General features: G+C 47.9%; 4 protein-coding genes across 4 annotated transcripts; 3 read left to right on the plus strand and 1 right to left on the minus strand.

Annotated features, from left to right (window-relative positions):
* Positions 1–8,210: 8,210 nt before the first annotated feature.
* On the plus strand, positions 8,211–14,188 carry LOC120708417 (calmodulin-3-like). The gene is made up of 3 exons (XM_039993655.1): positions 8,211–8,459; positions 13,350–13,719; positions 13,823–14,188. The coding sequence occupies exons 1-3, from the start codon at positions 8,384–8,386 to the stop codon at positions 13,926–13,928; spliced, it is 552 nt and encodes a 183-aa protein (XP_039849589.1). The 5' UTR covers positions 8,211–8,383; the 3' UTR covers positions 13,929–14,188.
* Positions 14,189–14,786: 598 nt separating this feature from the next.
* Positions 14,787–18,575, plus strand: LOC120708416 (proteasome subunit alpha type-3-like). Its single transcript, XM_039993654.1, has 11 exons — positions 14,787–15,021; positions 15,414–15,565; positions 15,665–15,704; positions 15,800–15,883; positions 16,052–16,125; positions 16,196–16,282; positions 16,379–16,463; positions 16,833–16,879; positions 17,530–17,595; positions 18,135–18,225; positions 18,312–18,575. The coding sequence occupies exons 2-11, from the start codon at positions 15,462–15,464 to the stop codon at positions 18,381–18,383; spliced, it is 750 nt and encodes a 249-aa protein (XP_039849588.1). The 5' UTR covers positions 14,787–15,021; positions 15,414–15,461; the 3' UTR covers positions 18,384–18,575.
* A 631-nt stretch (positions 18,576–19,206) lies between these two features.
* Positions 19,207–20,289, plus strand: LOC120708418. The gene has a single exon (XM_039993656.1). The coding sequence runs from the start codon at positions 19,410–19,412 to the stop codon at positions 19,806–19,808; it is 399 nt and encodes a 132-aa protein (XP_039849590.1). The 5' UTR covers positions 19,207–19,409; the 3' UTR covers positions 19,809–20,289.
* Positions 20,290–20,819: 530 nt separating this feature from the next.
* Positions 20,820–22,021, minus strand: LOC120708420 (oil body-associated protein 1A). The gene is made up of 2 exons (XM_039993657.1): positions 21,427–22,021; positions 20,820–21,320 (listed from the first exon to the last, which is right to left on the minus strand). Exons 1-2 carry the CDS (start codon positions 21,959–21,961, stop codon positions 21,139–21,141), a joined length of 717 nt encoding a protein of 238 aa, XP_039849591.1. The 5' UTR covers positions 21,962–22,021; the 3' UTR covers positions 20,820–21,138.
* Positions 22,022–22,724: the final 703 nt, after the last annotated feature.

Genomic DNA, 22,724 nt, shown 5'->3' on the forward strand with positions numbered 1-22,724 from the left:
ACTTGGTAGGCCGTCATGAAAGCTTCCAGACACGATTTGAAACCTGGCCCACGTTTGCTGAAGGCAGGCTGATAAACGTGATCGAACATCTCAATGTCCGAAGCAAGAAGATACTTCTCCTCGCTAGAACCTTCGGGATCAGGGAAGCCAATCTTCGCGTAAAACCAGTATCACAACCAGTTCCCCTCCCACTTGTTCTTGTAAGCTGTCGAGAGCATAACCTTCAACAAGCCAGTCCTTTTGTTTGGCTTACGAGGAACGAAGGTGCAGCAGCCGTTCTGAACCTCGCTAAGCTCGGCATCATCATCTACATAGACCTTACGAGGCTGGTAATGTAGCTGAAAAAGTCTGCAAAAGGCATCCACAGACACATCCCCTCCGAAGCTCCGAACTACCCATAGAAATTTGGCCAGTGTAACAATCCCGTTCAGAGTGAAATGGTGTAGCTTCGCGTTGAATGGCTCCAAAAGCTTCGGCACAATTGGATCCATCGGAAGTCTAAGTCCCACTGTAAAAAAATCCTTAAAGACCACAACCTCGCCGGTCTCCGGTACAGGAATCAATTCTGCCCCCGGAGGGCGACAAACCCCCTCGGCGAAATAGCCCTTCGTAACGTAGAAGTCTATCATGCTCTGAGATACGACAGATGGCTTGAAAAGCAAAGTCTTACGTTTCTCCGAAGCCATCAGTTCCGACACGTCCGCGGACACAGCCGAAAGGCTCTCGCTGGACTGCTGCTGTTGAGAATGCTGCGAACCACCCGCCTCTCCTTCGGGAGCTGGACCAGAGTCTGTACGGAGAACCGCCCTCTTAATAAATGCCATAACTACAAAAATAAATAAAAAACAAAGTCAAATTTAAAAACAAAGGCTCAAACGAACCTTCGATCAACCTCGCTGTCTGTTTAGTGCGAGCCATGAGCCGCAAAGTTACTTACACCAAAGAAAACAAGTAGCTCGACCGCGTACAAAACCAGAACCTTCGGACAAAGCGCTTTATAGCAAAAAGCAACGAAGGAAAGCAAAGCTCGAGTGGGCACAGGTTTTACCCCCCTCCTCCGCTTATATAGGCGGTGAAAAGGAACAGTTCCAGCGGTAAAACCGAGGAGACGGCAGCCCAAGCGGCGCAGTCAGAGAACGACACGTATACAACAAAAACCGACCGTTGCAGCCGACGGTTCGGGAGACATTTTTCCTCGGGAGCTTCCCGAAGGTTACACGCAATCTTCTTCATTAACAAGGGTTCGGACCATCGGCTTCGGACCTCGCCCTCGAGGGGCTACTGTTGGGGATTGGACCTCCGGGACAAGCTCCTACCCTCGGAAATGCTCCCTAACTCTTTTGCAGGACTCCAACGAGAGGAGGGTAAGCGTACCCGAAGGTGATGAAGGATCACTCAGAAGCACAAGCTTAAAGACTAAGACCTTCGGTGACAACCTTCGGTGGGCGAAGGAAACAAACCGCCGGTCGGGAGCAAAAGGTCTAAGAGCAAGACCTTCGGTGCTCACCTTCGGGGGACGAAGATGACAAACGGCTACCTGGAAGCATAAGCTCGAAGGCCAAGACCTTCGGGAAAAGAGATCACCGCCGGGAGCGAAGATTACTGCTATTTGCTCGTTTATGGAACCTTCATGGCTCAAACTCCCGGAGGTACCCGAAGGTTGTTGTAACCTTCGTCGATGTAGACATGTGAGTAAAACGTGAATATGTGAGAAGGTCGGATTTGTACACCTCCTGAATACATGAGAAGGTCGGATTTGTGAACCTCTCACCCTATAATTTTACCCAGGAACCGGCTAAGAGTGAGCTGTAAATGAGTTGGGAGGGGGCAATTTAGGAAACCCTGGCCGAGGGCTAGGGTTATAAATAGCCCCCCTCTCTCCACAGTGTAAAGGGTTGAATTTTCTAATTACCATTGGAGAGTTCGATATTTGCTTTCATTGTCATCTTTCCTACTGTTCATGCTCCCTGTCTGGGCATCTAAGAAGCAAAGATCCCAACAAGTGCCTTGTGCCCAATGAGAATGGCAATTTTAGAACTACGATACCGTGCTAACGCTACGGGTAAAAAATACAAACATATTTAAGTTCAGCATCACATAATTTTACTCAGCAAGAATGCATACAAGGCTGTGATAAGACCAGAGCCTGAGTAAATAGCTTGCATAGGAAGAAATATGCAAAAACAAAAAAATAACAATGTAATGGCCACATCATGTACATATATTAGGAAAATTTCATAGGCATGGACAGCTAAAAAACATCACCGCCATGTATACATGAACAGATTATAGGCATGAACATATACTCAGATTAGCACTAGACATCATAGGAGGGGGTGGGGGTGTTTTGCATATACAGAACAAGTAGCAGGACAATCCGAACCAGCACCACGCTAAGAACCCAGCAACTGACGGATCTGCAACCTTGAACAAAATCAAGATGGGATTTTGAATATGAATGTTAAATAAATGGTGTGCAGTAATGGAAAGAACAAAAAAATGAACTAAGAAAATTTTGTGCTCACCTTGAAACCAATCAGGGCCTCAGAACCGGACCAATCACTGCAAGATTGTGACGAACAAGAGAGAAAGAAGACATTTGCATCAGATAATAGAGTTACAGGAATAAGAAATAGAGAGAAAAGGAAGGGGATTTGAGAGAAACGGAAGGCAAACTTTGTCTGTACACAAAGAGGGAATTGAGAAATCAGCACTGCAAGAACCAAAACGGGAGAGAGAGGCAGGGGATTAGCTTCTTCCATCGATGAACACAAGACATTGAAGAGGAGCGTGCGGTAGCATGACATACACAAATCCATCTCTATCCACAATCAAATGGCCTCGAAGAAGAACATGGAGATGAGTTATATTTTGTAGACAATGCCCGTAACCTACAAAGCAAATAAGACATAACCGATAAGTTAATGTTGGCTATACTAATAAGAACGAGCCATATATCAATAATGAAACAGTGGGTAAAGAGCAAATATGCAGGTGACCAAGTCTGCATATGCTATTTATGAGACATGTTTATTTCTGAACATAAAAGTGGATTCTCTATGGCTTCCTACAATCCTCACACTTAACAGTTGCCCCTGATTACGTTACTGAAGCATTCAAACCATTTTCCAGTCACCAAAGTATACAGCCTACTATTTTCAAAGACAAATAAAACAAAGCACCAAGAACATACTTGCCTAGAAAATCCAGCTATAGACAAAGCATCGATACTGGACTCTGTTCCACCAGCCACCATCACATCGACATCTCCAAATTGAATCATCCATGTAGCATCACCAATAGAGTGACACGAGCAGGGTAGGGCCGGCGGTGCTGGAGGAAGAAAAAAAATGGAAATTTGGGCGGGCGGGTATGGGAGGGAGGGTAAACAATGCTGCGGTGTAAAAAGATTTGGGCGATGGGGGGCGCGGCGTGCAAATGAACTGGCGGGATGACGAAAATCCGTCTGCCTCTAGGCTTCGTCAAACTTTTGGGCTTACATGTGGGCCACCAAGAAGTGTTTTCTAAGGGGGTATGGGCAGGTAATCTTGGTAAAAAAAAGATTTCAATTGTTTTGGATCTTTATATCCTTATTATGGTATAGAAAAACATAAATTAAAAAATTTATGTTACATACGTTTACCTCCTCCGTCTTCGGCTGCGACATCCTCACAATCGCCTTCGTCTTCACAAAGATCATCAACTGCAAATTTAGGAGTCCATAATAAGATCCATGTAAATATTTTAAACTGAACAAGTATGATTGAAATTGATGAAACATCTAAAAATTTAGTATTGTGAGCTTACAACCTAATCGTGTAATCTTACTGGATGCTTGTACATGTTTCTTGGAGGCCGATGTAGTTGTCGCTTGTGCAACATTACCACCTGTTTAGTATATATACATGTACATTACCGTATATCGAAAGAAAATATATATATATATATATTATATAATTAATAAGTAATTATTCAACAAGAAGGACATATAGATGTCATACCCTTAGTTTTATGGTTGGTATATTTTCTTCTAGCTCGCGGAAAGCCTATTATTGGTGTTTCCTCCGGCAATATACTCTTGTCTTCCCAGTCAGTTTCACCACCGGGATATAAGATAGGGCAAGCTAAGGGATCCTAACAACCATAGTATGCCCGTATAAAAAGTGGATGGCCAAAATTTGGATAAACCATAATACTTCGTTTAAATTTACTGTTTTCATCAAAACCATCCTGCCAAATGGCCGCAACTTGCTTCGTCGCAGGTGCGTTATATCTTCTTTGATCAACTGAAATAGTGGTGTTCAATTCAATCTTGTATTCGTCGAAATTTTGTATTCAGCTGAAGACACGAACATACGGATTGTTCTCAAGAATTTGTAGAATCACTTTAATCAAATTTGCATCAAGATGTGGTGATCTTTTACTCTTGTTTGTTAGGGTCTCATCCGTTTCATAAAAGTACAACTGCATATGACGTGGGCCGTTTTTCCCGATATCAGTTGTTCCAGTTTGTGATAAATCTGACCATGCACTTTGAAAGTATAGATACCAGTACCTATAAATGCATAAATCAACAAGGTCATATATTATTTAACATATATATAAAGTAATAGCAGCCTACATGAACCTCATAAAATATTCGACAAGAAATAGTTACCAGCAGCAGTAGCGACACTTTGATCCACGCTAGCTCCAAAGCTTGTGAAAGAGAAATGGGAGTTAATGTACCGAATATTCTTTCTAAAATACAACGCATCCCTATCCGTCTGGCTAGTAAATAGGCGGAGTTCATTGGGAATTGGTGTGCTAACTATGTTAATCTTTCTTTGCCTGCAACAAAACGCAAGTCCCTCACTTGAAAACCTTATAGCACCACAATACTCACATATCGGCACTTTTCTCAACACAAGATGGTGAGCGGGAAGGTCTTTGTATACTCGATTGAAAGGATCATGTTCCAAGATCACCACTTCAGGGTCCCTGGCTGACTTGTATTCCATGTCTGCATCATTAGGAGTCGTCGCGTGTATTTAGACTTCAATAATACACATTACAATACTATATCTTTGATTTAATAGGCAAGCATACCATTAGCGTGGTAGACTCTTGCTTCATCGTCTCCGAATACATCACAATCTAAACCACAATTATCCGGAGCTTTGCAATCCAGATCTTCCTCTGCATCAACCCTTTTATTATTTACATACACATCTTATATATCTAGATGAATTAAAAAACTACTAAATAGTACATTCTTGTGCGTCTAACACATTATCATCTGTTTCCCAAATACCTGAGTCAAAAGCTCTTTTTTCAGCGTTTACACCTGGTCACAAGAAAGATCAAGACAAACCATTTTAACATTGACACAAAACATAAAAAATTATGTTTAATTAAAGTTGAGCAGAACAAGCACCTTTGAAAGCAACGTCAGGTTCATCATTTTCCCATATTCCAGCTCGATTTTCTTCGGCGGTGAATGGGTCTACAGCTACAATTGTTAATTTAAACCATAATAAATCACGTGGTTTATTTCTGGAAAAAATCAATTTTTGGCAGAAACAAGATTATAGATCACAGAAACTGACTACCATTACTTGAACCAATGCATCTTGAACGTGTTTGAATTTGCGTAATTGTACTTTCCAATGAAGGTTGGACCACCGGCCGGCTTGATAGGGGTATCACCTAAAATAGTATACACCAATGAGAAAGATAAATGCAACTTAAAGATGTAATTTTTGCATGCCTTTTTGAAATACCAATACCTTGCATATTCACTCTCCTCGGTAGCCGATTTTCCATAGATTTTGTAATTTTTGACTGCCTTTTTTCTGCTGAGAGTCGGCTATACCGTTCCCTATCCATCTGCCTGACACGATGCTCCGGCGTGATCTCATGCGGTGCTTAAATTGATAAAGTGCATGCAGTCACGATCAGCCACAACTCAAATGAAGGTCATTAATGGTCGAATGAACAACTTTCATCTAAACAAAATTATATTCCTATTATCCGGATCACAGGTTGCAGACCCTGCGACTGTCGATGTGAGTTACCGACGGCCGCATTAGTTGTCACAGCAGGATCAGAGCCACTAATGACTTCTTAATCTTGCGATAATAACACTCTCTTACCTTTGCATGCCGTTTCTCTTCCTCTGGTAGATCAGCATATTTTCTTACAGCACGCTTTTTGCTAGAAGCAGACATAGATAATCCCCTAACGCATGGTGAGCCTGCGTGCAAAACATTGATTTTTGACAGTGACAACAGCCAAAAATACTCTAACAAATTCTAGCATGGCATACCAGTTATGGCCCCGGAATCCATCAAGACAACACCACTACTGGTAGTGGTAACGCCAGAAACCCTGAATGTCATTGGTGTATCGCAAGTGATAGGACCGATGGATTTACCTGAATCAAGCACCGGTTCATTATGATCAACGTTGGTTTTACCGAGTAATGGATTAACAATGCTTTTTGACTTATTCCGGTGATAATTTTCACGTGCTCTTCCACGTCTTTTCTCCTTCTCTTCTTCTGTCATGGCAGCGTTCCTTTCTCTCCTCCGTTGCCGAGCACGTCCATTAGGATCAACGTTCTCCTGCCCGGCATCACCTGCAAACAACATCCGGTGTCAAAACAAACAACAAATGCAATCTGATATCGGTCAGGACCATCGAAGCCACGTTACCTGTTCGTTTCCGTTTCGTTTGTGCCATAGTTTCATCAGTTGCCTGGTTAGAAACATCACCAAGAGGTCGCCGGAGATCCATTGCTACACGGCAGGCAGCACGAAGGGCAGATGTAGGATGACGCCGGGACGCCGTCGTGCAACTCGAGGAATCGGCGAGCGGTTACGGCGTGCGTCCGCGGCGGCGTGCGTCTGGAACCCGCGGTGTCGTGGCAGATGCGTAGGATGTCGCCGGGATGCCGCCGCGCAACTCGAGGAAGCGGCGTCCGCTCTTGCCCCGGCGAGCGGTGCGGCGGCGCAGCAAGATGCGCAGGATGACGCTACCACGCCGGGACGCCGCCGTGCAACTCAAGGAAGCGGCGTCCGCTCTTGGCCCGGCGAGCGGTGAGTGGTGCGGCGGCGCAGCAAGAGCGGCACCAGCGTCCGTGATTTGCGAGGGCGGTTCGAGCGGGCATTGGTGTTGATTTGCGAGGGTGGTACGAGCGAGCGGTGATTAGGCCGGGCGGGATCCGTGAATTTGGGGGGCTGGGTACGCGGGCGGGTAGACTGCCCCCACGGTTAAAAAAAAAACCGACAGAGGGGCGGCGCGCCCTCGCGAACAACGGGCTAGGCGTCGTTTTGGATCTGCCAAGGTTTCTCGTCGAACTTCCTGAGCTTAACGTGGGTACGAGGGTTAATCTTGGTGAAAATGATTTCAATTTCTATGGATCCTTATAGTATAGATAGATATTATTTGGCTATTGCACGCACACTCACCCCTATAAACACACGTACAGGAACGTCGTCTACCATTGAATGTAAAACGTCGTTAAATCCCAAAATATTCGCTCCCATGGAGAGTCGAACCTAGGACCTCAAGTGCTACCGAGATTCTTGTAACTATTAGGCTACAGGCCTTTTCGCGACATCTGCCAATCTTCATGTATGCATGTATGCAATGTTGAAATTTCATAGCGCGAAACGGTAACATAATTCCAACAGAACACATAATATGTTATTTTTATTTTGTGGTAGATAGACATGTTATTACCAAATATAACACATTTATTATTGTAACGCAGAACATAGTTGTGCACTCGCACAAAACATAGTATTTCCTAATCTTAGTAGAAAATAGACAATAAATATTGTAGTGGCATGGCAAAGGAATATAATTGTTTCGGCAATCAATCTTCAATCTTGAAACAAAAAAGCAACGAAATAAAAAAAAAGAAAAAGAAGGGGTCAAAAACAAAGAAAGATACCATGCGGCGCATAAGGCCATGCATGATGATCGCTCCATCCGTAATGCACACATTCCACAGTGCCAGGACACACATTCTCAAGCAATATTCAGCTAAGGATATAGATTCTAATTTTTTTTAACGCACAACTAGATAAGTTTTCCTTTTGTCTGAGGGGGATAAATAAAAATTCCTTCAGAAATATAAAAAGGATTCATTTTTTTCTGAAGAAAAGAAACACTTTTTTGGAGTAGATTGGAACTGCCCACAGTCCCAATCGTCTGCTGTTGGGCTGGGCCCTTCTACCGAATAAAACCCCAACTCGCTGCTTGCAGCATCATCAGTTCATCGTCTCCTCCCCGTCTCGCGCACGAACACACGCCCCCGGCGCGCGCAGTAGCCATTAACGCGTGCTCGTAGCATTCCCTGCTTCTGCTTCCCTCGTCTTCTCGAAGCTTCATCGCCATGGCGGACCAGCTCAGCGACGACCAGATAGCAGAGTTCAAGGAGGCCTTCAGCCTCTTCGACAAGGACGGCGACGGTATGGACCTCCTCACCTCTCCCTGCTCTCCTTCACTTTCCCTGGTTTACCTCTGACGGCCACACCGATCGAGCTTTTTTTTTCTCGCCTGATCTAGCCCACTCCTCGTCCTCCTATAGGTTTCCATCCGATCAGTCGCTGTTGGCTGTTTCATGCTAGATCTATCATGCGCCGCCGCGCTCTTGTCTTAGTGGAAGGCTGGCACTGAAATTCAGTGGTCTTGACTCTTGATGCACGGGTGTTGGGGTTGGGCATAGCGATTGCCGGATCCGAACCACGAAATCAAGTACAAGTGAATTAACTAGTAATCACGGTAAGAGATCAATACGTGAAAGTGAGGACGATCATACTGATTTTCATTTTCTTAGTCATACTGATTTTGTTACAAGTGTGTATTCTGTAGGGGTGCAAAGAGGTGATCCTTAGGTGCACCTCTAACCCTCTTTTGTACTACTTTTTTAAAATAGAATATTATTTTGGAGAAGTATTACAAAATTTTAAACTAAAGAGGGTTGAAGGTGCACCTAAAAAATATTAATTTGCACCCCTAGTATTCTGTTTAGTAAATACACCACCATGCTTTTCATCGATCTCAAGGTAAACAGATTCTTTTAGAATTTAGTCGCTTTTTTTTCTCTCTCTCGAGCCCAGAGAGATCTGCTCTAAGAGCATTTCCGGCGTACCTATAAGAGCTTTCTAAGTTCGTCTGTCAGCTGCCGCTTGGTTTTTAATAGCTGTATATGGAAGCAATGCGGTTTACTTTGTTATTTGATTCATGGAATCAGATTCCAGTTCAATCATATCGCAAAATAGAAAAGAAAAGGTAGAAGAATAAAGTGATGTTGGAAGAGAATTATTCGAACCTAACATGAACCGGTGAGCCATGTTGGCATACAATAGAACAGAGCACGCTTTTGTAAATCAAGTGATGGCAGAATGGTTGAGTAGTCAGCTTTTTTTAGATGGCAGAATGGTGAACCTAACAGTGTGATTTTTTTTATAGAACGGTGGACTAGTCACACTGTTATTTACTTTAATGAGTCAATGACATGTAGGTTTTGATAGTATATATCTAACTTTGGGATCTTTTAATAGTACATATCTAATTTTACAAAGTTGAACTTCGAAACCCCGACGTGTCTTACTGTCTTCTATTGAAGACAATCCATCAATTTTATTTCCTTTTACTGAAAGTGCCCAAGGAATGCATTTGTAATTGTAACACACATTCTTTTTTCTAAATAAACACTTTTTAACTAGATCTGTGATAATCTAATGACTGATCATTGCGTAGTAAATGTCTTCATATAGATAAATCCTTAATAACTTATTTTGTCATAGAAAATGAGATCATGTAGTTCAATTTGGGTGTGCGATGAAACCCGGGCAGTATGATGTGCTAGTATGTGTTCTCGTGATGAGATAAGATGCAAATCGAGTTGTTGCTTACTAGCAATTACCAAGTTTCCTGATTGATGGAAATGAGCCTTTTCCATATGCTGCTGCTGAAAGTTTTCTCAAGTCAAATGTTTTCTACTAGCAGTACTAAGCTGCTAATTCTCTGAAAGATAGGATCAGTATGGTGGTTGAGACGTACCTGGGCCTTCCTCTCTCGCCACAAAAACTTAAATTCGCTGACTATCAACCCCTCATCACCTCCTTTGATCGCTACCTGGCTGGATGGAAGGCGCGCCTTCTAAGCACAGGAGGACGCATTGTGTTGGTTAACTCGGTTCTTGGCAGCCTGCCCATTTACTTCATGTCTTCTGCTCTTCTGCCCAAAAAAGTGAGAGAAGTTCTGGATGCCAAACGGCGTGCTTTCCTATGGACTGGTGAGGAAAAGTGTCATGGGTCCAGTTGTCTGGTTGCGTGGGACAATATTTGCACAAGCAAGGAGCACGGTGGCCTTGGTATTAAAAATATGGAGAATATGAACCATTGCCTCCTCCTGAAATTTGTTCACAAGTTACATGATGCCAGTACACCACCTTGGAAACGATGGTTCCTCTCGCACTCTGGACGGGACCTGGAATTAACTCACGACTCCTACCTCGGCAAACTGATCCATGGCGAGCTGCAACGCTACCGGTCCTTGACGACGGTCCAGGTGGGAGACGGTGCTCAAACGTCCTTTTGGCACGATCGGTGGCTTCTCAATGATCCGCTGCGTGAGACCTTTCCGGCTCTTTTCTCTCACAGCATCTCTCAGTCCATCTCTGTGCGAGAAGCTTTGGCCACTGATCTACGCCATCATATGAGGCCGCAGCTCACAAACGTTGCTGAAACTGAATTATGTATGCTCCTGGACTGCCTTGAACATTTCACTCTCGGGGGGCCACCACGACAAGCATCTGCTCACCTTGCCAGGCAACGAGTCGTTTTCCTCGCGTGGAGCTTACCGTGCCATACAAGGGGAAGCTCCGGCAAACGACTCGATGCGGATTTGGGCAACCAAGCTCCCCACTAAAATCAAAATTTTTTCGTGGCTTCTGCACCGCGGCCGGCTCAACACTCGCGCCCATCTCCACCAAAGGAACATTAGAACCTTGGAGGAATCGTGGTGTGCCCACTGCCTTGGCGTTCTTGAAACAGATGAACACATTTTCTTGGAATGCCGCAAGCCACAGGACCTTTGGGCGCGGCTCGGCATCTTCGTGCAATGCGAAGTCGTGCGACGGCCGTGGGACATCGGGGTGGCGACTTCCCTTCCCGAAGCCGTTCGGGTCGATGTTATTCTCTTGATTCTTTGGCATTTATGGAAGGCGAGAAATGCCATGATTTTTGACCATGTGGATTCTACTCCTACTGCCATCCTCATCCGCATCACGAAGGACATTGACACTTGGTCGTGCAGGGAAAATTGGACTCGGGCCCTCGCGTCATCCCGTCCGGGGCGACTCGGGGGCGACAAAAACCGCGCCGCCGCCAGCCCCTCCCGCAGCGCCCTCGACGGCCGTCGCCGCCGCCGCCGCCGGCGGCGGCCAGCGGCGGAGGTCGGCCCAAGCCGGCTCCCCGTGAACCCCTCCCGCGCCTTCTCCTCTCCCCGTCCGCTTCCCTCCCGTTCCTCCCCTCCCTCCCATTCGCCGGCGTCCGGTGGGGCTCCGGCGTGTCTCCGGCCAGATCCGAGGCCCTCACCTCTGGATCCGTGGTCCTTGGCCATGGATCTGGTCGTCCCCGGGCGGGGGGGCGTCTGACGCCGCCTGGCCTGGGCTGCCACCAGCGGTGGTGGTGGGCTGCGGGGGCGCCATGCTGCGCGCCGTGGGGGGCGCCGCCGCCGCGGGTGCCTGCCCCCTCCTCTGTCGCCGCTCCTCGCTCCCCATGTGCCTGGTGGTGGCATGCCGGACTTCGTCGGGTCTGGCACCCCGTTCTTCTGAGCTCAGCACTGGTTTGGGGCGCCGTCGGAGGCCTCCCCCGCTGCTGCTGTACCGTCAGGCGGAGGCTCTCGCGACACGCTTCGCGTGTCCTGCTGGCCGGGTCCGCACCGCATCGGGGGGCTACTTCGGGTGTCTCTCTCCGCAGCTTCACCGTCAGGCGGAGGCCCGCTCTCGCGTCCTGCTGGCCGGGTCAAGCTGCGGGGAGCACATGCCGGTGATTGGGGCGGCACCGCCGAGTTATCAGGCAGCCCCAAGCTCCCAGGTGGCCGAACTTCTCCTTGACAAGCTAAACTCAGTAGCTCTCGGGTGGCAGTGCTTCCACTGTTAGAGGGAGCGTTGCTGGGTGGGCCTTGCAGCGGCTCACGGGTGTGCGGTGATGTGCCGCCACTGTTAGCGGGAGCGCTGCCGGGCACGCTCCGCGGCGGCTCACGGGTGGTGGTGCTGCAACCGGTCGCGGTGCTGGAGGGCAAGGCGAAAGCCTGGACGGTGGCGTTTGCGGACGTCGCATCCCTCCCTGGAGGCGTCCCCTCTGCACCGTGCTCACACCCACCATGCAGCGAAAACTCCACGCCCGGCGCGTGGGGGGTGTTTTTCACCTTCGCATGGGTAACCCGATGCCCCTCTTCTATCTACGCTTGGAGGTGTTTTCGGCTTGAAGAACTCCTGCAGGTCTCTTGTGCCGTCGTGCCTGGCACTGGCGTTTCGGCCTCTGTCGTGATGCGATGTGTGCCTCCCCTTGGCATCTTTGCTCCGTCGGTGCTCTCCTTGTTGACAGGGGCGCGTAAATCATATGCCGGGTCGGTGGAGCCCGGATGCGCCGTCGGGTGCCCCTATTAGCTCGAAGGGAGATCGTCGTTTTTGGTATGCTTGAGTCGGGGATGGCTCTGGTGTGCCGACGAGTATGTTGTTCTTGGTGGTGGTGCTAGTCGTCACTCGGCAGTCGTCGGTTCGGTCGCCTCAACCTGCGTCGTGTTGTGTTTCTTCTCCTTCGTTTTCCCCTGTGTTGCTGAAGTACTTGCTGCGCCATGTTAGCAGCTTTTTCTGTAATTCGTGGTCCGCCACAATGTTGAATGAATGAAATTCAGGTGGGGGACTCTCTCCCCTCCCGGTGACCTTCAAAAAAAAAACACTTGGTCGTGCAGGTACAAGAAATGTTGTTCTGACCTAGAGAAATGGCGAGATTGGGTAGTGTTTTGTTCTTCTTTTTAAAACCTCTCCTACTTCCCCTAACATCTCTCATGTAATTCTCCCCCGCCGGGATGCCGGTGGATCTGCTTGTAACAAAACTTTCAAGTTTAAAATAGTAGGTGGGGATCCCCCGATATTGCTCGAAAAAAAGTATGGTGGTTGAGACTGACATTGGTTTGCTGAATTCGTTAATTATTTCTTGTGCTCTATGAACCAAATTATCTATACAAGCATCATCTATCTGACCTTCAATTTTGTTCGGATATTATATTGCCTCACTCATTTTTTTTTGTTTCATGCAATGAGCCTGTTGTCCGAAATGCCCCAGGTTGCATCACCACCAAGGAGCTGGGGACCGTGATGCGGTCCCTGGGCCAGAACCCCACTGAGGCGGAGCTGCAGGACATGATCGCCGAGGTGGACACCGACGGCAACGGCACCGTCGACTTCCCGGAGTTCCTGAACCTGATGGCGCGCAGGATGAAGGACAGCGACTCGGAGGAGGAGCTCAGGGAGGCGTTCCGCGTGTTCGACAAGGACCAGAACGGCTTCATTTCCGCCGCCGAACTCCGGCACGTGATGGCCAACCTCGGCGAGCGGCTGACCGACGCCGAGGTGGACGAGATGGTCCGCGAGGCCGACGTGGACGGCGACGGGCGCATCAACTTCGACGAGTTCGTCAAGGTCATGATGGCCAAGTGAGGATATAATCACTCCCTGAACCTTTCTTCTGTTTCTGATGAACAAAAAAACGGTAATAAGTTGGTAACCTTCTGGACTTAACCATGGCTCTGTGTGCAGACGAAGGAGCAAGAGGACGGAGGAGATGGCGGCGGCGCGCGGCAAGAAGAAGCCGGCGGGGCCGTCCGACGCCGGCAAGCGCCCCCAGAAATGTGTCATCCTCTGAGCTGCAGCTCCGTGTGTACCCGCGAGGCCGCGACCGTGCTCACCGTCGTGTTCCCTTCTTCCGGTTGGCTTGGCACTTGGCAGCGTGCGGATGCTCGATTCGACACCTCATCTAGCTCAGCTGAGGGCGAAACATGTCGTTCTGTTGCGTCGTACTCCACCCACGGTGTGTGTAACGTGTAATACTACTTGCTGGATGAAATAACTTCTGCAACGTCCGCGTTGCATTGCATATTTGCGTTAATTTCTCTACACGAAAAATAAGGAAGTGTGTAGTGCACATAGCCATATCCACACTGTCATATAGAAATATGGTCATGTTTAGTTTCCACCCCGTAAACGCAAAAACGCAAAATTTTGCGAAAGAATCTTACTAGTTTGAAGTACTAAATGAAGTCTATTTGCAAAATTTTTTGCATAGATGGGCTGTAAATCGCGAGACGAATCTAATGAGCCTACTTAATCCATAATTTACAACAATGATGCTACATTAACCATCCACTAATTATTGATTAATCATAGATTAATTAGCATCATTAGATTCGTCTCGCGATTTACAACACATTTGTGCAAAAAATTTTGTAAATAAATTTCATTTAGTACTTCAAATTAGTAAGATTCCGTCGAAAATTTTTTTTGCGCTTACACGACAGGGAACTAAACACGGCCTATATAAGAAAGAAAAATAAAGTGGATTACAAATATTATTAAGTTCTCTACGGAAATTGAGCCTATGGGCTACTTTGCCCACGTGAAACGGCCCAACGAATCCCAGCCCTCGAATCGGACCACGCGCAATCTGGACCGTTACCCCGCCTCGTCCCGTCGGGCCCGAGTCCAACATACGCACGTGACGCCTTCGTGTGTTCTTGTTTCCGCCCGTCTTGTAGAGTTGGCCTCGGCTTGGGCCGGAAGAAAGAAGGCAAGAAAGAAAAGGGGGGCGACGCACTGACTCAGGCCCTTCTCGTCCCCTCTTCTTCCCCATCGATCTCGTCCTTCCCCAAACCCATCCCAAGCCGCCGAGCTCAGAACACCCCGCCGCTCCACCCCAGCTCCGCCGGGCTCCGCCTCGCTCGCCGCCGGTCCAGATCCAGGTGATTTGCTCCCCCGCCTCCCCCTCCCTCTGGCCATCGGCGTCCTCGATGCCCTCACTCCCCTCGACTGCCGCGGGGCGGAGATCCACCCCGTGGCTTCACTTGGTTCGTACTTTCGTTGGTTAGGGTGACCTAGTTTGGTTGCACGGGTTCCTCGTTTTAGATTTAGATTTTGACTGCGGATTTGCCCCTTCATTTGCCTTGAAATCCCGATATGCTTCAACCCACCGGACTTAGGGTTTGCGGATTCGTTAAGGCGTGGCGTAGTGGACTACTGATATATGTTTGTAGTCTGGATTTTTTTTCCCGACAAACCCTTATGCCTGCCCGCGTTAATTCCACCACTGTGTGTTCGTAACTAGTCCTCTGGGGTTTTGGTACTTTGTTTACAGGAGTGATCTCCATAATAGCAGCTTAGAGGTGACGCAAACAAGTCGACGATGAGCAGCATAGGCACAGGTTACGATCTGTCGGTTACCACCTTCTCTCCGGATGGCCGTGTCTTCCAGGTCGAGTACGCCACCAAGGCTGTCGACAACAGCGGGTTCGATTCCACTGGCATCCTAGTCTGTTTTGTTTCACTTGTTTCCTTTAATCCTTCTGATATGCAATCTAATGGTGATGCCTTGATATCTGTGAATAGGACTGTTGTCGGGATCAAGTGCAAAGATGGCATTGTCCTGGTAAGATTGGGATATTTCTTACTTTTATACTCTGTTAGTTGATGGAGCCCCTCTTATGTTTTGACTGGACTCAGATTTTGTGTTTGGTTCTTTAGGGTGTTGAGAAGCTGGTAACTTCAAAGATGATGCTGGAGGGGTCCAACCGGAGGATCCATTCAGTGCACCGCCACTCTGGCTTGGTACACTCCTATACAAGTGACTCAAAATTGATATTGATTTTGATCTAAAAGTAAATCCATGCTATGATAAATGAATATAGGAGCAAGATTGCATTTCTTCTTTTGACCTTCTAACATGTACTGTTAAGTGTGTGTTGTAACCACAAATTACTTTATTTCCATTTGCAGGCTGTTGCTGGCTTAGCGGCAGATGGCAGGCAAATTGTTTCAAGGGCCAAATCAGAAGCTGCTAGTTATGAAAAGTATGCACATAGTCTTTTGGACCATATGGGCATTTTTATATGATTATGTTCTAAAACTTTAATGCTCCAGGGTCTACGGGGAAGCCATTTCTGTGAAGGAATTGGCAGATCGTGTGGCAAGTTATGTTCATCTTTGCACGTTGTACTGGTGGCTCAGGTATATTCAACAGTAGTGGTCCATAATTACTGGATTCATGACTTGCATTTGTCAATACATTATTTGGCAATCCTAACTTGTTTGGTGTTGCATTAGGCCGTTTGGTTGTGGCGTTATTCTTGGAGGTTATGATACGGATGGGCCACAACTCTACATGATTGAGCCCTCAGGAGTCTCCTACGTAAGTTGTTACTGTATTAGATTAAGGGTTGTATCATTGTGACTGCAAGGTTCCTCGCTTTAGACTTTTAGTTTTTACATGAATTATGTCCTCCATCTGTCGCTTGTCCATGCGGGGTCTGTAACCGGAAGGTCCCGGGTTCGAGCCCCAGCCTCTACACATTTGTGTGGGTAAGGCTTGGGGCTTAAAAACAACCCTTCCCCAGACCCCGCATAGTGTGGGAAGCCTACGGCACTGGGTACGCCCTTTTTTATCTGTCGCTTGTCCATGTTCAGTATTGATTACCTTGTTTTTCTAGTAGCATTGCATATTAGGAGTCTTGTGATTTTGAAATATACTAATGTTTATTGTCTTTGCAAACCTGAACAGAAATACTTTGGTGCTGCATTGGGGAAGGGAAGACAGGCTGCAAAAACGTAAGCTTTACCATTTTTTTCCCATTTCTAATACTCTCTTTGTTTCTAGTTCTGTTGCAATTACTTGCCAATGCATAAAACATAGTCATTAAATACTTATTGCAAGTGTAGAAGAGCATATTATTAAAACCCAGCTTACTGAGAGGGAAAGTACATGAGAAAGGAGTATCCTCCAAATAGCATCTTAACATTCAATAGTTCATAGCTTCAACATTCTTTCATTCATCTGTGCCTCTATTGAATGGAACCATTGGACCAATGTTAGCATATTGATATAGAATAGTGACTATACCATTAACATTGTCAAATGATCTCTGCTCTCTCCTGCGTATGCTCCCTTTTTATGATCATTGGATAGAGTTCACCACTAAAGTGTAGGATTCATGTATATAATTGGAGCTCGCTTACCTCAGTTTTTTCATGTATATATCTTTCCCCTTATTTCTAATAAAAATGGCGAGTTAAAACAATCTGATCAAGGTAACTATTGACTTTAGCATTTGTGCTTCATAGCCTTGTTTACAAGAATACTTTTGCAATTGCTGTTAAATATACTTTGATGTTTTTTCTGCAACTCTGCTAAATTCTTTTGTCTTATGGATGGATCTCTGAATGATTCTAAATCCTGCTGTTTGACTATTGTCTTGCAGTGAGATAGAGAAGCTGAAGCTTTCGGAGCTTACCTGCCGGGAAGGCATTGTTGAAGTTGCAAAGATGTAATTCTAAGTTTCTTTTTCTGTAACAGTGCCATTTTGCCACTTAATGAATTTTAGGTTTTACCTTTTTTCCTGAATTCATTTTATTGTCTACAGCTTTGCTGGTTATTTGTTTTGCTTTAGTTGGCTTCACTCGTTGTTCCACTGTTGCATGTTTTCTAGATTTTTTTCATATTAATTACACAACCCCTGATAAAGGGTGTACCCAGTTATCTTTGTTTAGTCACTAGGAACTTTTGTGAGTACATTCCTTTTTAACTATACCTTTTTAGATCATAAGTTTTGCTGATAAGAGTTATTAGTAGAGAACTGCTTATCATGATTGCACTGACATACTGTGATAGTACTGCAAGCTATTGACACAGACAATTTTAAAAAACAACTCTTATTACAGTAGATGTGTGTGATGGCTTACAACTAATGTATAGTGATGCTAAAGAAAACCAACTTTGTTGTGGGTGTTTTAACTTCGATATTAAGATATTGCTAAGTTTCTTGTATAATTTTCTGCTTGCATACTCACAATCTACCCAATACAGAATTTATGGAGTGCATGACGAAGCTAAGGACAAAGCTTTCGAGTTGGAGTTGAGCTGGGTCTGTGATGAATCAAACCGCCAGCATCAGAAGGTACTGGGATGTTCACCTGTAAATGGCCACTGTTAATCCTTCTGTGTGAATTTAGAGCTAAACTTGTTTGCTCACTTGCCGTACAGGTACCAAATGATCTGTTGGAACAGGCCAAGGCTGCTGCTCAGGCGGCTCTGGAGGAAATGGATGCCGACTAAGAAACACCGACAATACGTTCGAAATTCGTCTTCTGGTGCTGTTTAAATCTTTGATCCCTTTGGGGTGACATACTGGACATGGCCAATTTGTCGGTTTGTTTCAGTGTAATGTGAACTTCATATGTACTTAATGGAACTAGTCTTTCATGGAAGTTTACATGGTAGACGAGCTATGGCGATTACTTTCTGCTAGCTGAAAGGCACTAGTTCTACAGGAATTTTCCATTAGACCATGCTTGTTTTCATCCCTTGAGCACCGGCTTTTCAACATGTATGAGGCCGTTGCTTGCTGCCGTATCTTCTAGGCATCTTTTTTTTTAAAAAAAAATTAACACATACGCATGCTAAAATTTTGCTTCTGGTCGCATCAGGGCGGGTGCGCAGACTTCTAGCTACTTGCATATTGTTGGCAGGCTTTTGTAATCTTGCCATTTTTTTGGTATGTAGTCACATATCTCGCCCCAGGGCTTAGATTTGAGTAATTAAAAGAAGATTTCGCCAACCCATGAGAAGAAAGCGAAAGCGCGAATGATTCATCCTAAAGAAAGGTACCACATGCTGGTGCAGGTAAAGTAATTCCCATCGCTTTCTCTTCGAGAGGAGGCAATCTACCCACCTCAATTTTCGTTAGAAAAAAAAACTAGCAACGTTTATATTTTATATTTTTATAAACCAAAAATCTGCATATACTCCATTTTTCACGTTGCAAGTTATACGTGCCTTAATTAACTCGTCGAAACGACCAAAATTCGGCAAATGCTATTCTGGGGGCACGGCGAAATGGGACAAGAGCAGGCGGCCAACCCAACGCCAACGCGGTCCAGCCAAGTCCAACCCAAACCCACCCACCACGCCGACCGGCCGACGCGTCGCCAACGGAAACTTCTCAAACCGCCGACGGGTTCCGCCGCGCCCGTAATTCCATCCCTCCCCACCCCCGCGGCCGCGTCCTCCCCGACCCACAACGGCGCCGTGACTCCCGCCCCGCCCCTCGCCGGCGACCATCGGCCGCCGGCGACGCCCGGCATGCCGCCCGCACGCTTCGTCCACCTCATCCTCCTCGTGACGCTCTCGCTCCTCCTCGCGCAAACCCTAGCCTCCTCCTCCCCCGTGCCCGCCGCGGCGGCGGGGGCGGGGGCGGAGGCGGAGACCGGCGACCCCTGCGCGGCCGCGGCGACGGACGGCGACGGCGACGTCCAGCTCTGCCCGGTCCGGTGCTTCCGCCCGGACCCGGTCTGCGGCGCCGATGGGGTCACGTACTGGTGCGGCTGCCCGGAGGCGGCCTGCGCGGGGGCCCGCGTCGCGCGGCGCGGCTACTGCGAGGTCGGCGCCGGCTCCGCGCCCGTCTCCGGCCAGGCGCTGCTGCTCGTCCACATCGTCTGGCTCTTCGTGCTCGGCGCCGCCGTCCTCCTCGGCTTCCTCTGACGCGCGCGCCCCCGCCCCGCCCCTCCCGCTCCCGCAGCCGTGCTCCCCTCCCCTCCCCGTATGTAAGGCTGCTCAATTCTTTGTCCCGATTTTTCGCTGGCTCGTGCCTTGGTGCATCGTTGAGTGCTGAGGAATGGTCATGTGGCGATTTCATTGCTATTTTGAGGATTCGGCTAGAGTCGTAACCCAATTCTTTCTTAGATCTGCTGGATTCAGCTGTGCTCTAGATTTAGGGGCAGAGCTGTGATGCTTGGTTGTCAAATGTTGTAGGTTGAGATCATGTAAACAGTTGTAAATTCGCTCTAACATTTGCTTTGATCAGATTGCTATTTTCCAGAAATTTGAGTTTGGCGGTAAATTCGATACATATATGGATGTATGGTTCTGCATTAGTACATACGGAGTATATGTTAAATTCCGATCGACATTGAGAGCTTCTGATTCAAATGAATTGATGTCAAATTCGATTTGTATGGTTCTACGCATGTGAACTTGTGAGTGGTGATTGAAACTTCCAGCTGCTGTTCCATTGTTTGCCCAGCAATCTTTGTTCCATATAGAACAATGTTCTCGTATAGTCGTTGATCTTGCATGAACTCGATGATCGGAGCGTTTGGGCCAAATTTCCCCTCCTTTCGCAACAATAGGAGATGTGATCGACGAGCTGCTTCCATTTGGCTGGTCCTGTGTGAAAACGGCGTCCTATATCTTTTTATTCAATCTTGGCCTTCCATGAATTCCATACACCTAGGCCTGGTTTAGATGATGTAACCCAGAGCCAGGAAAATCTCGCATCTGGCTTTATAGTTCAGAATTACTTGTTACTAACGGTTTGTTCATCCGTCAATTCAGCAATTTTGTACAATGTCACACGGGGGTCCTGTCACAGCTAGTTTTATTATCATGCAACACTGATATGATCGGTAGCGCGCATTGTTCATTGGATCGAGAGAAAATTCCCCTCCATTTCTTATGTACCAATTCATGAGGGATCGAGAGAAAATCAATTCATTTTTCACTTCAATTCACACACGCTTCATTTCTCGACTCCAATTTCACATATTTTTCCACTTCGAAGGATCCAGACAAGACATTATTTATTACCGAAATTCACAGTTCGCGGAGCGCGGAGGCCGAGTCTCCGTCTCGGAGAGAACAAGAACAGATCATCAGACGACACACTCCGGAGTCCGGACACAAGCAACCACCCACCGACTATCCCGCACCATCATCTACTAGTAGCTACCCTATCTGCTATATTAGTATTACTACCAGACTCCAGCCGTCCGCCACCCGCAACGCAACGCAACTCGCGGCGATCAGATTCAGATCAGGTGAAGACCCTGGCGGCGCCGGCGGTTGTAGCCGCCGGGATGTCCACCTCACGGATCTCGGTCCTGAGGCCCTTGCCGGCGGCGTTCGCCAGCGGGTGGATGCCGTGCTCCGGCCCGCTCATGTACGCCCGGTTCTCCCTCTCCTTCTGGAACGACACGCCGAACTTCTTCTCCACACCTGCACGCACGTCCCCAACAAGCAATCGATTTTTTTGAAGAGGAACAAGCAGTCGATCAGATCATCAGATGTGATACCAAAATAAGAACTGCGATGCGATGCGTACAGTCTGCGAGGTCCTGCCGGAGCTGCCCCTCCCGGGTGAGCGCCATCATGATCTGCGGCAGGCCGAGCGGGAGCGGGTCGCCGCGGTCCACCTGCCAGAAGTGGACGGTCTTGCCGTAGGTCCGGCACACCTTCTCCAGGTCCCGGCGCTCGACGGCGCCGGGCACGCCGGGCATGAACAGCACCCCGCCCTTGACCTCGAACTCGTGCGAGTGCCACAGCGGCTTCTCCTCGTCGGGGAGCGTCAGGAACACGGGCTCGGAGACGAAGTACTCGACGCCGATGAGGCACGCGCCGGCGCCGGGGCCGTCGAAGATGAGGCACTGGCGGACGTCCTCGTTGAGGTGCGCGCAGAAGTGGTGCGCCTCCACCTGCCGCCCCATGTCGTCCGCGTAGAAGTGGAACGCGCACAGGTGCTGGTGGATCTGCCCCAGCGGCGCGAACCCCTGGATCGTGCCCGTCGCCGTCTCCAGCAGCGCCGTCCCCGTCTCCGTCGGCTTGCCGGGGACCTCCACCTCGTGGCACGACGACGCCATTGCTCGGAGGCTCGGAGCTCTCTCTCTCTCTCTCTCTCTCTCTCTCTCTGTTTTTGCGCTTGATGGACAGGTGCGCGTTGAGCTGTTGTTAAAAAGGAGTGAGCTGTGTTCATGCAGCGGCACACGTGTGACTCTGGAAGAGATACGTGTCTGCGGAGATCCATCTGGTGCGGCCGAAGGTGTTGAGACCTGGCCGCGGCCACGTGTCGTGGGGGCTGCTGCTTTATTTGCCACGGTGGACGCGGACTCACGACGGGGCGCAAATCGTGCATGGACTACACGTGTGGGGTCTTCACTGTTAACTACTAATAGTTCGCTCGTCCGGCATTTTAGACTCTGTTTGTACCAAATAATCAGCTTACAGATTACAAGCTGGATTACATACTAGTAATTGATTGCGAGAAACAAAACAGTGCGGAAGTATGTTGAAAAAAGAAATGTACATCCGTCGACACGCTTCGGTCCGATCGCTCCAAGCCTCTGAACCTGACGGCTGGCGCGTCTGAGCGAACACTAGCCAAACGCCCAAGACGACGGCGAACTGGCTGCCCAGCTGCCCAAGTGCCCCGTCAAGAAACCACAAAGCGACAGACGCGGGCATCTCGCGAGGAAAAAGTAAAAACCCCAACGCCCAACCCATCCGCCTCCCCCCTCTGCAGGCTCCAACAGCCCGATACTGAATATACGGTTGACCATGAGTTTCCAAACTTACGATCGACGTGCGCGGCGAGCTGCTTCGCATTTCTCTTTTCCGGCCCGTCGC

Source organism: Panicum virgatum, chromosome 5K, assembly GCF_016808335.1.
Source record: "Panicum virgatum strain AP13 chromosome 5K, P.virgatum_v5, whole genome shotgun sequence".
Classification (NCBI taxonomy): Eukaryota; Viridiplantae; Streptophyta; class Magnoliopsida; order Poales; family Poaceae; genus Panicum; species Panicum virgatum.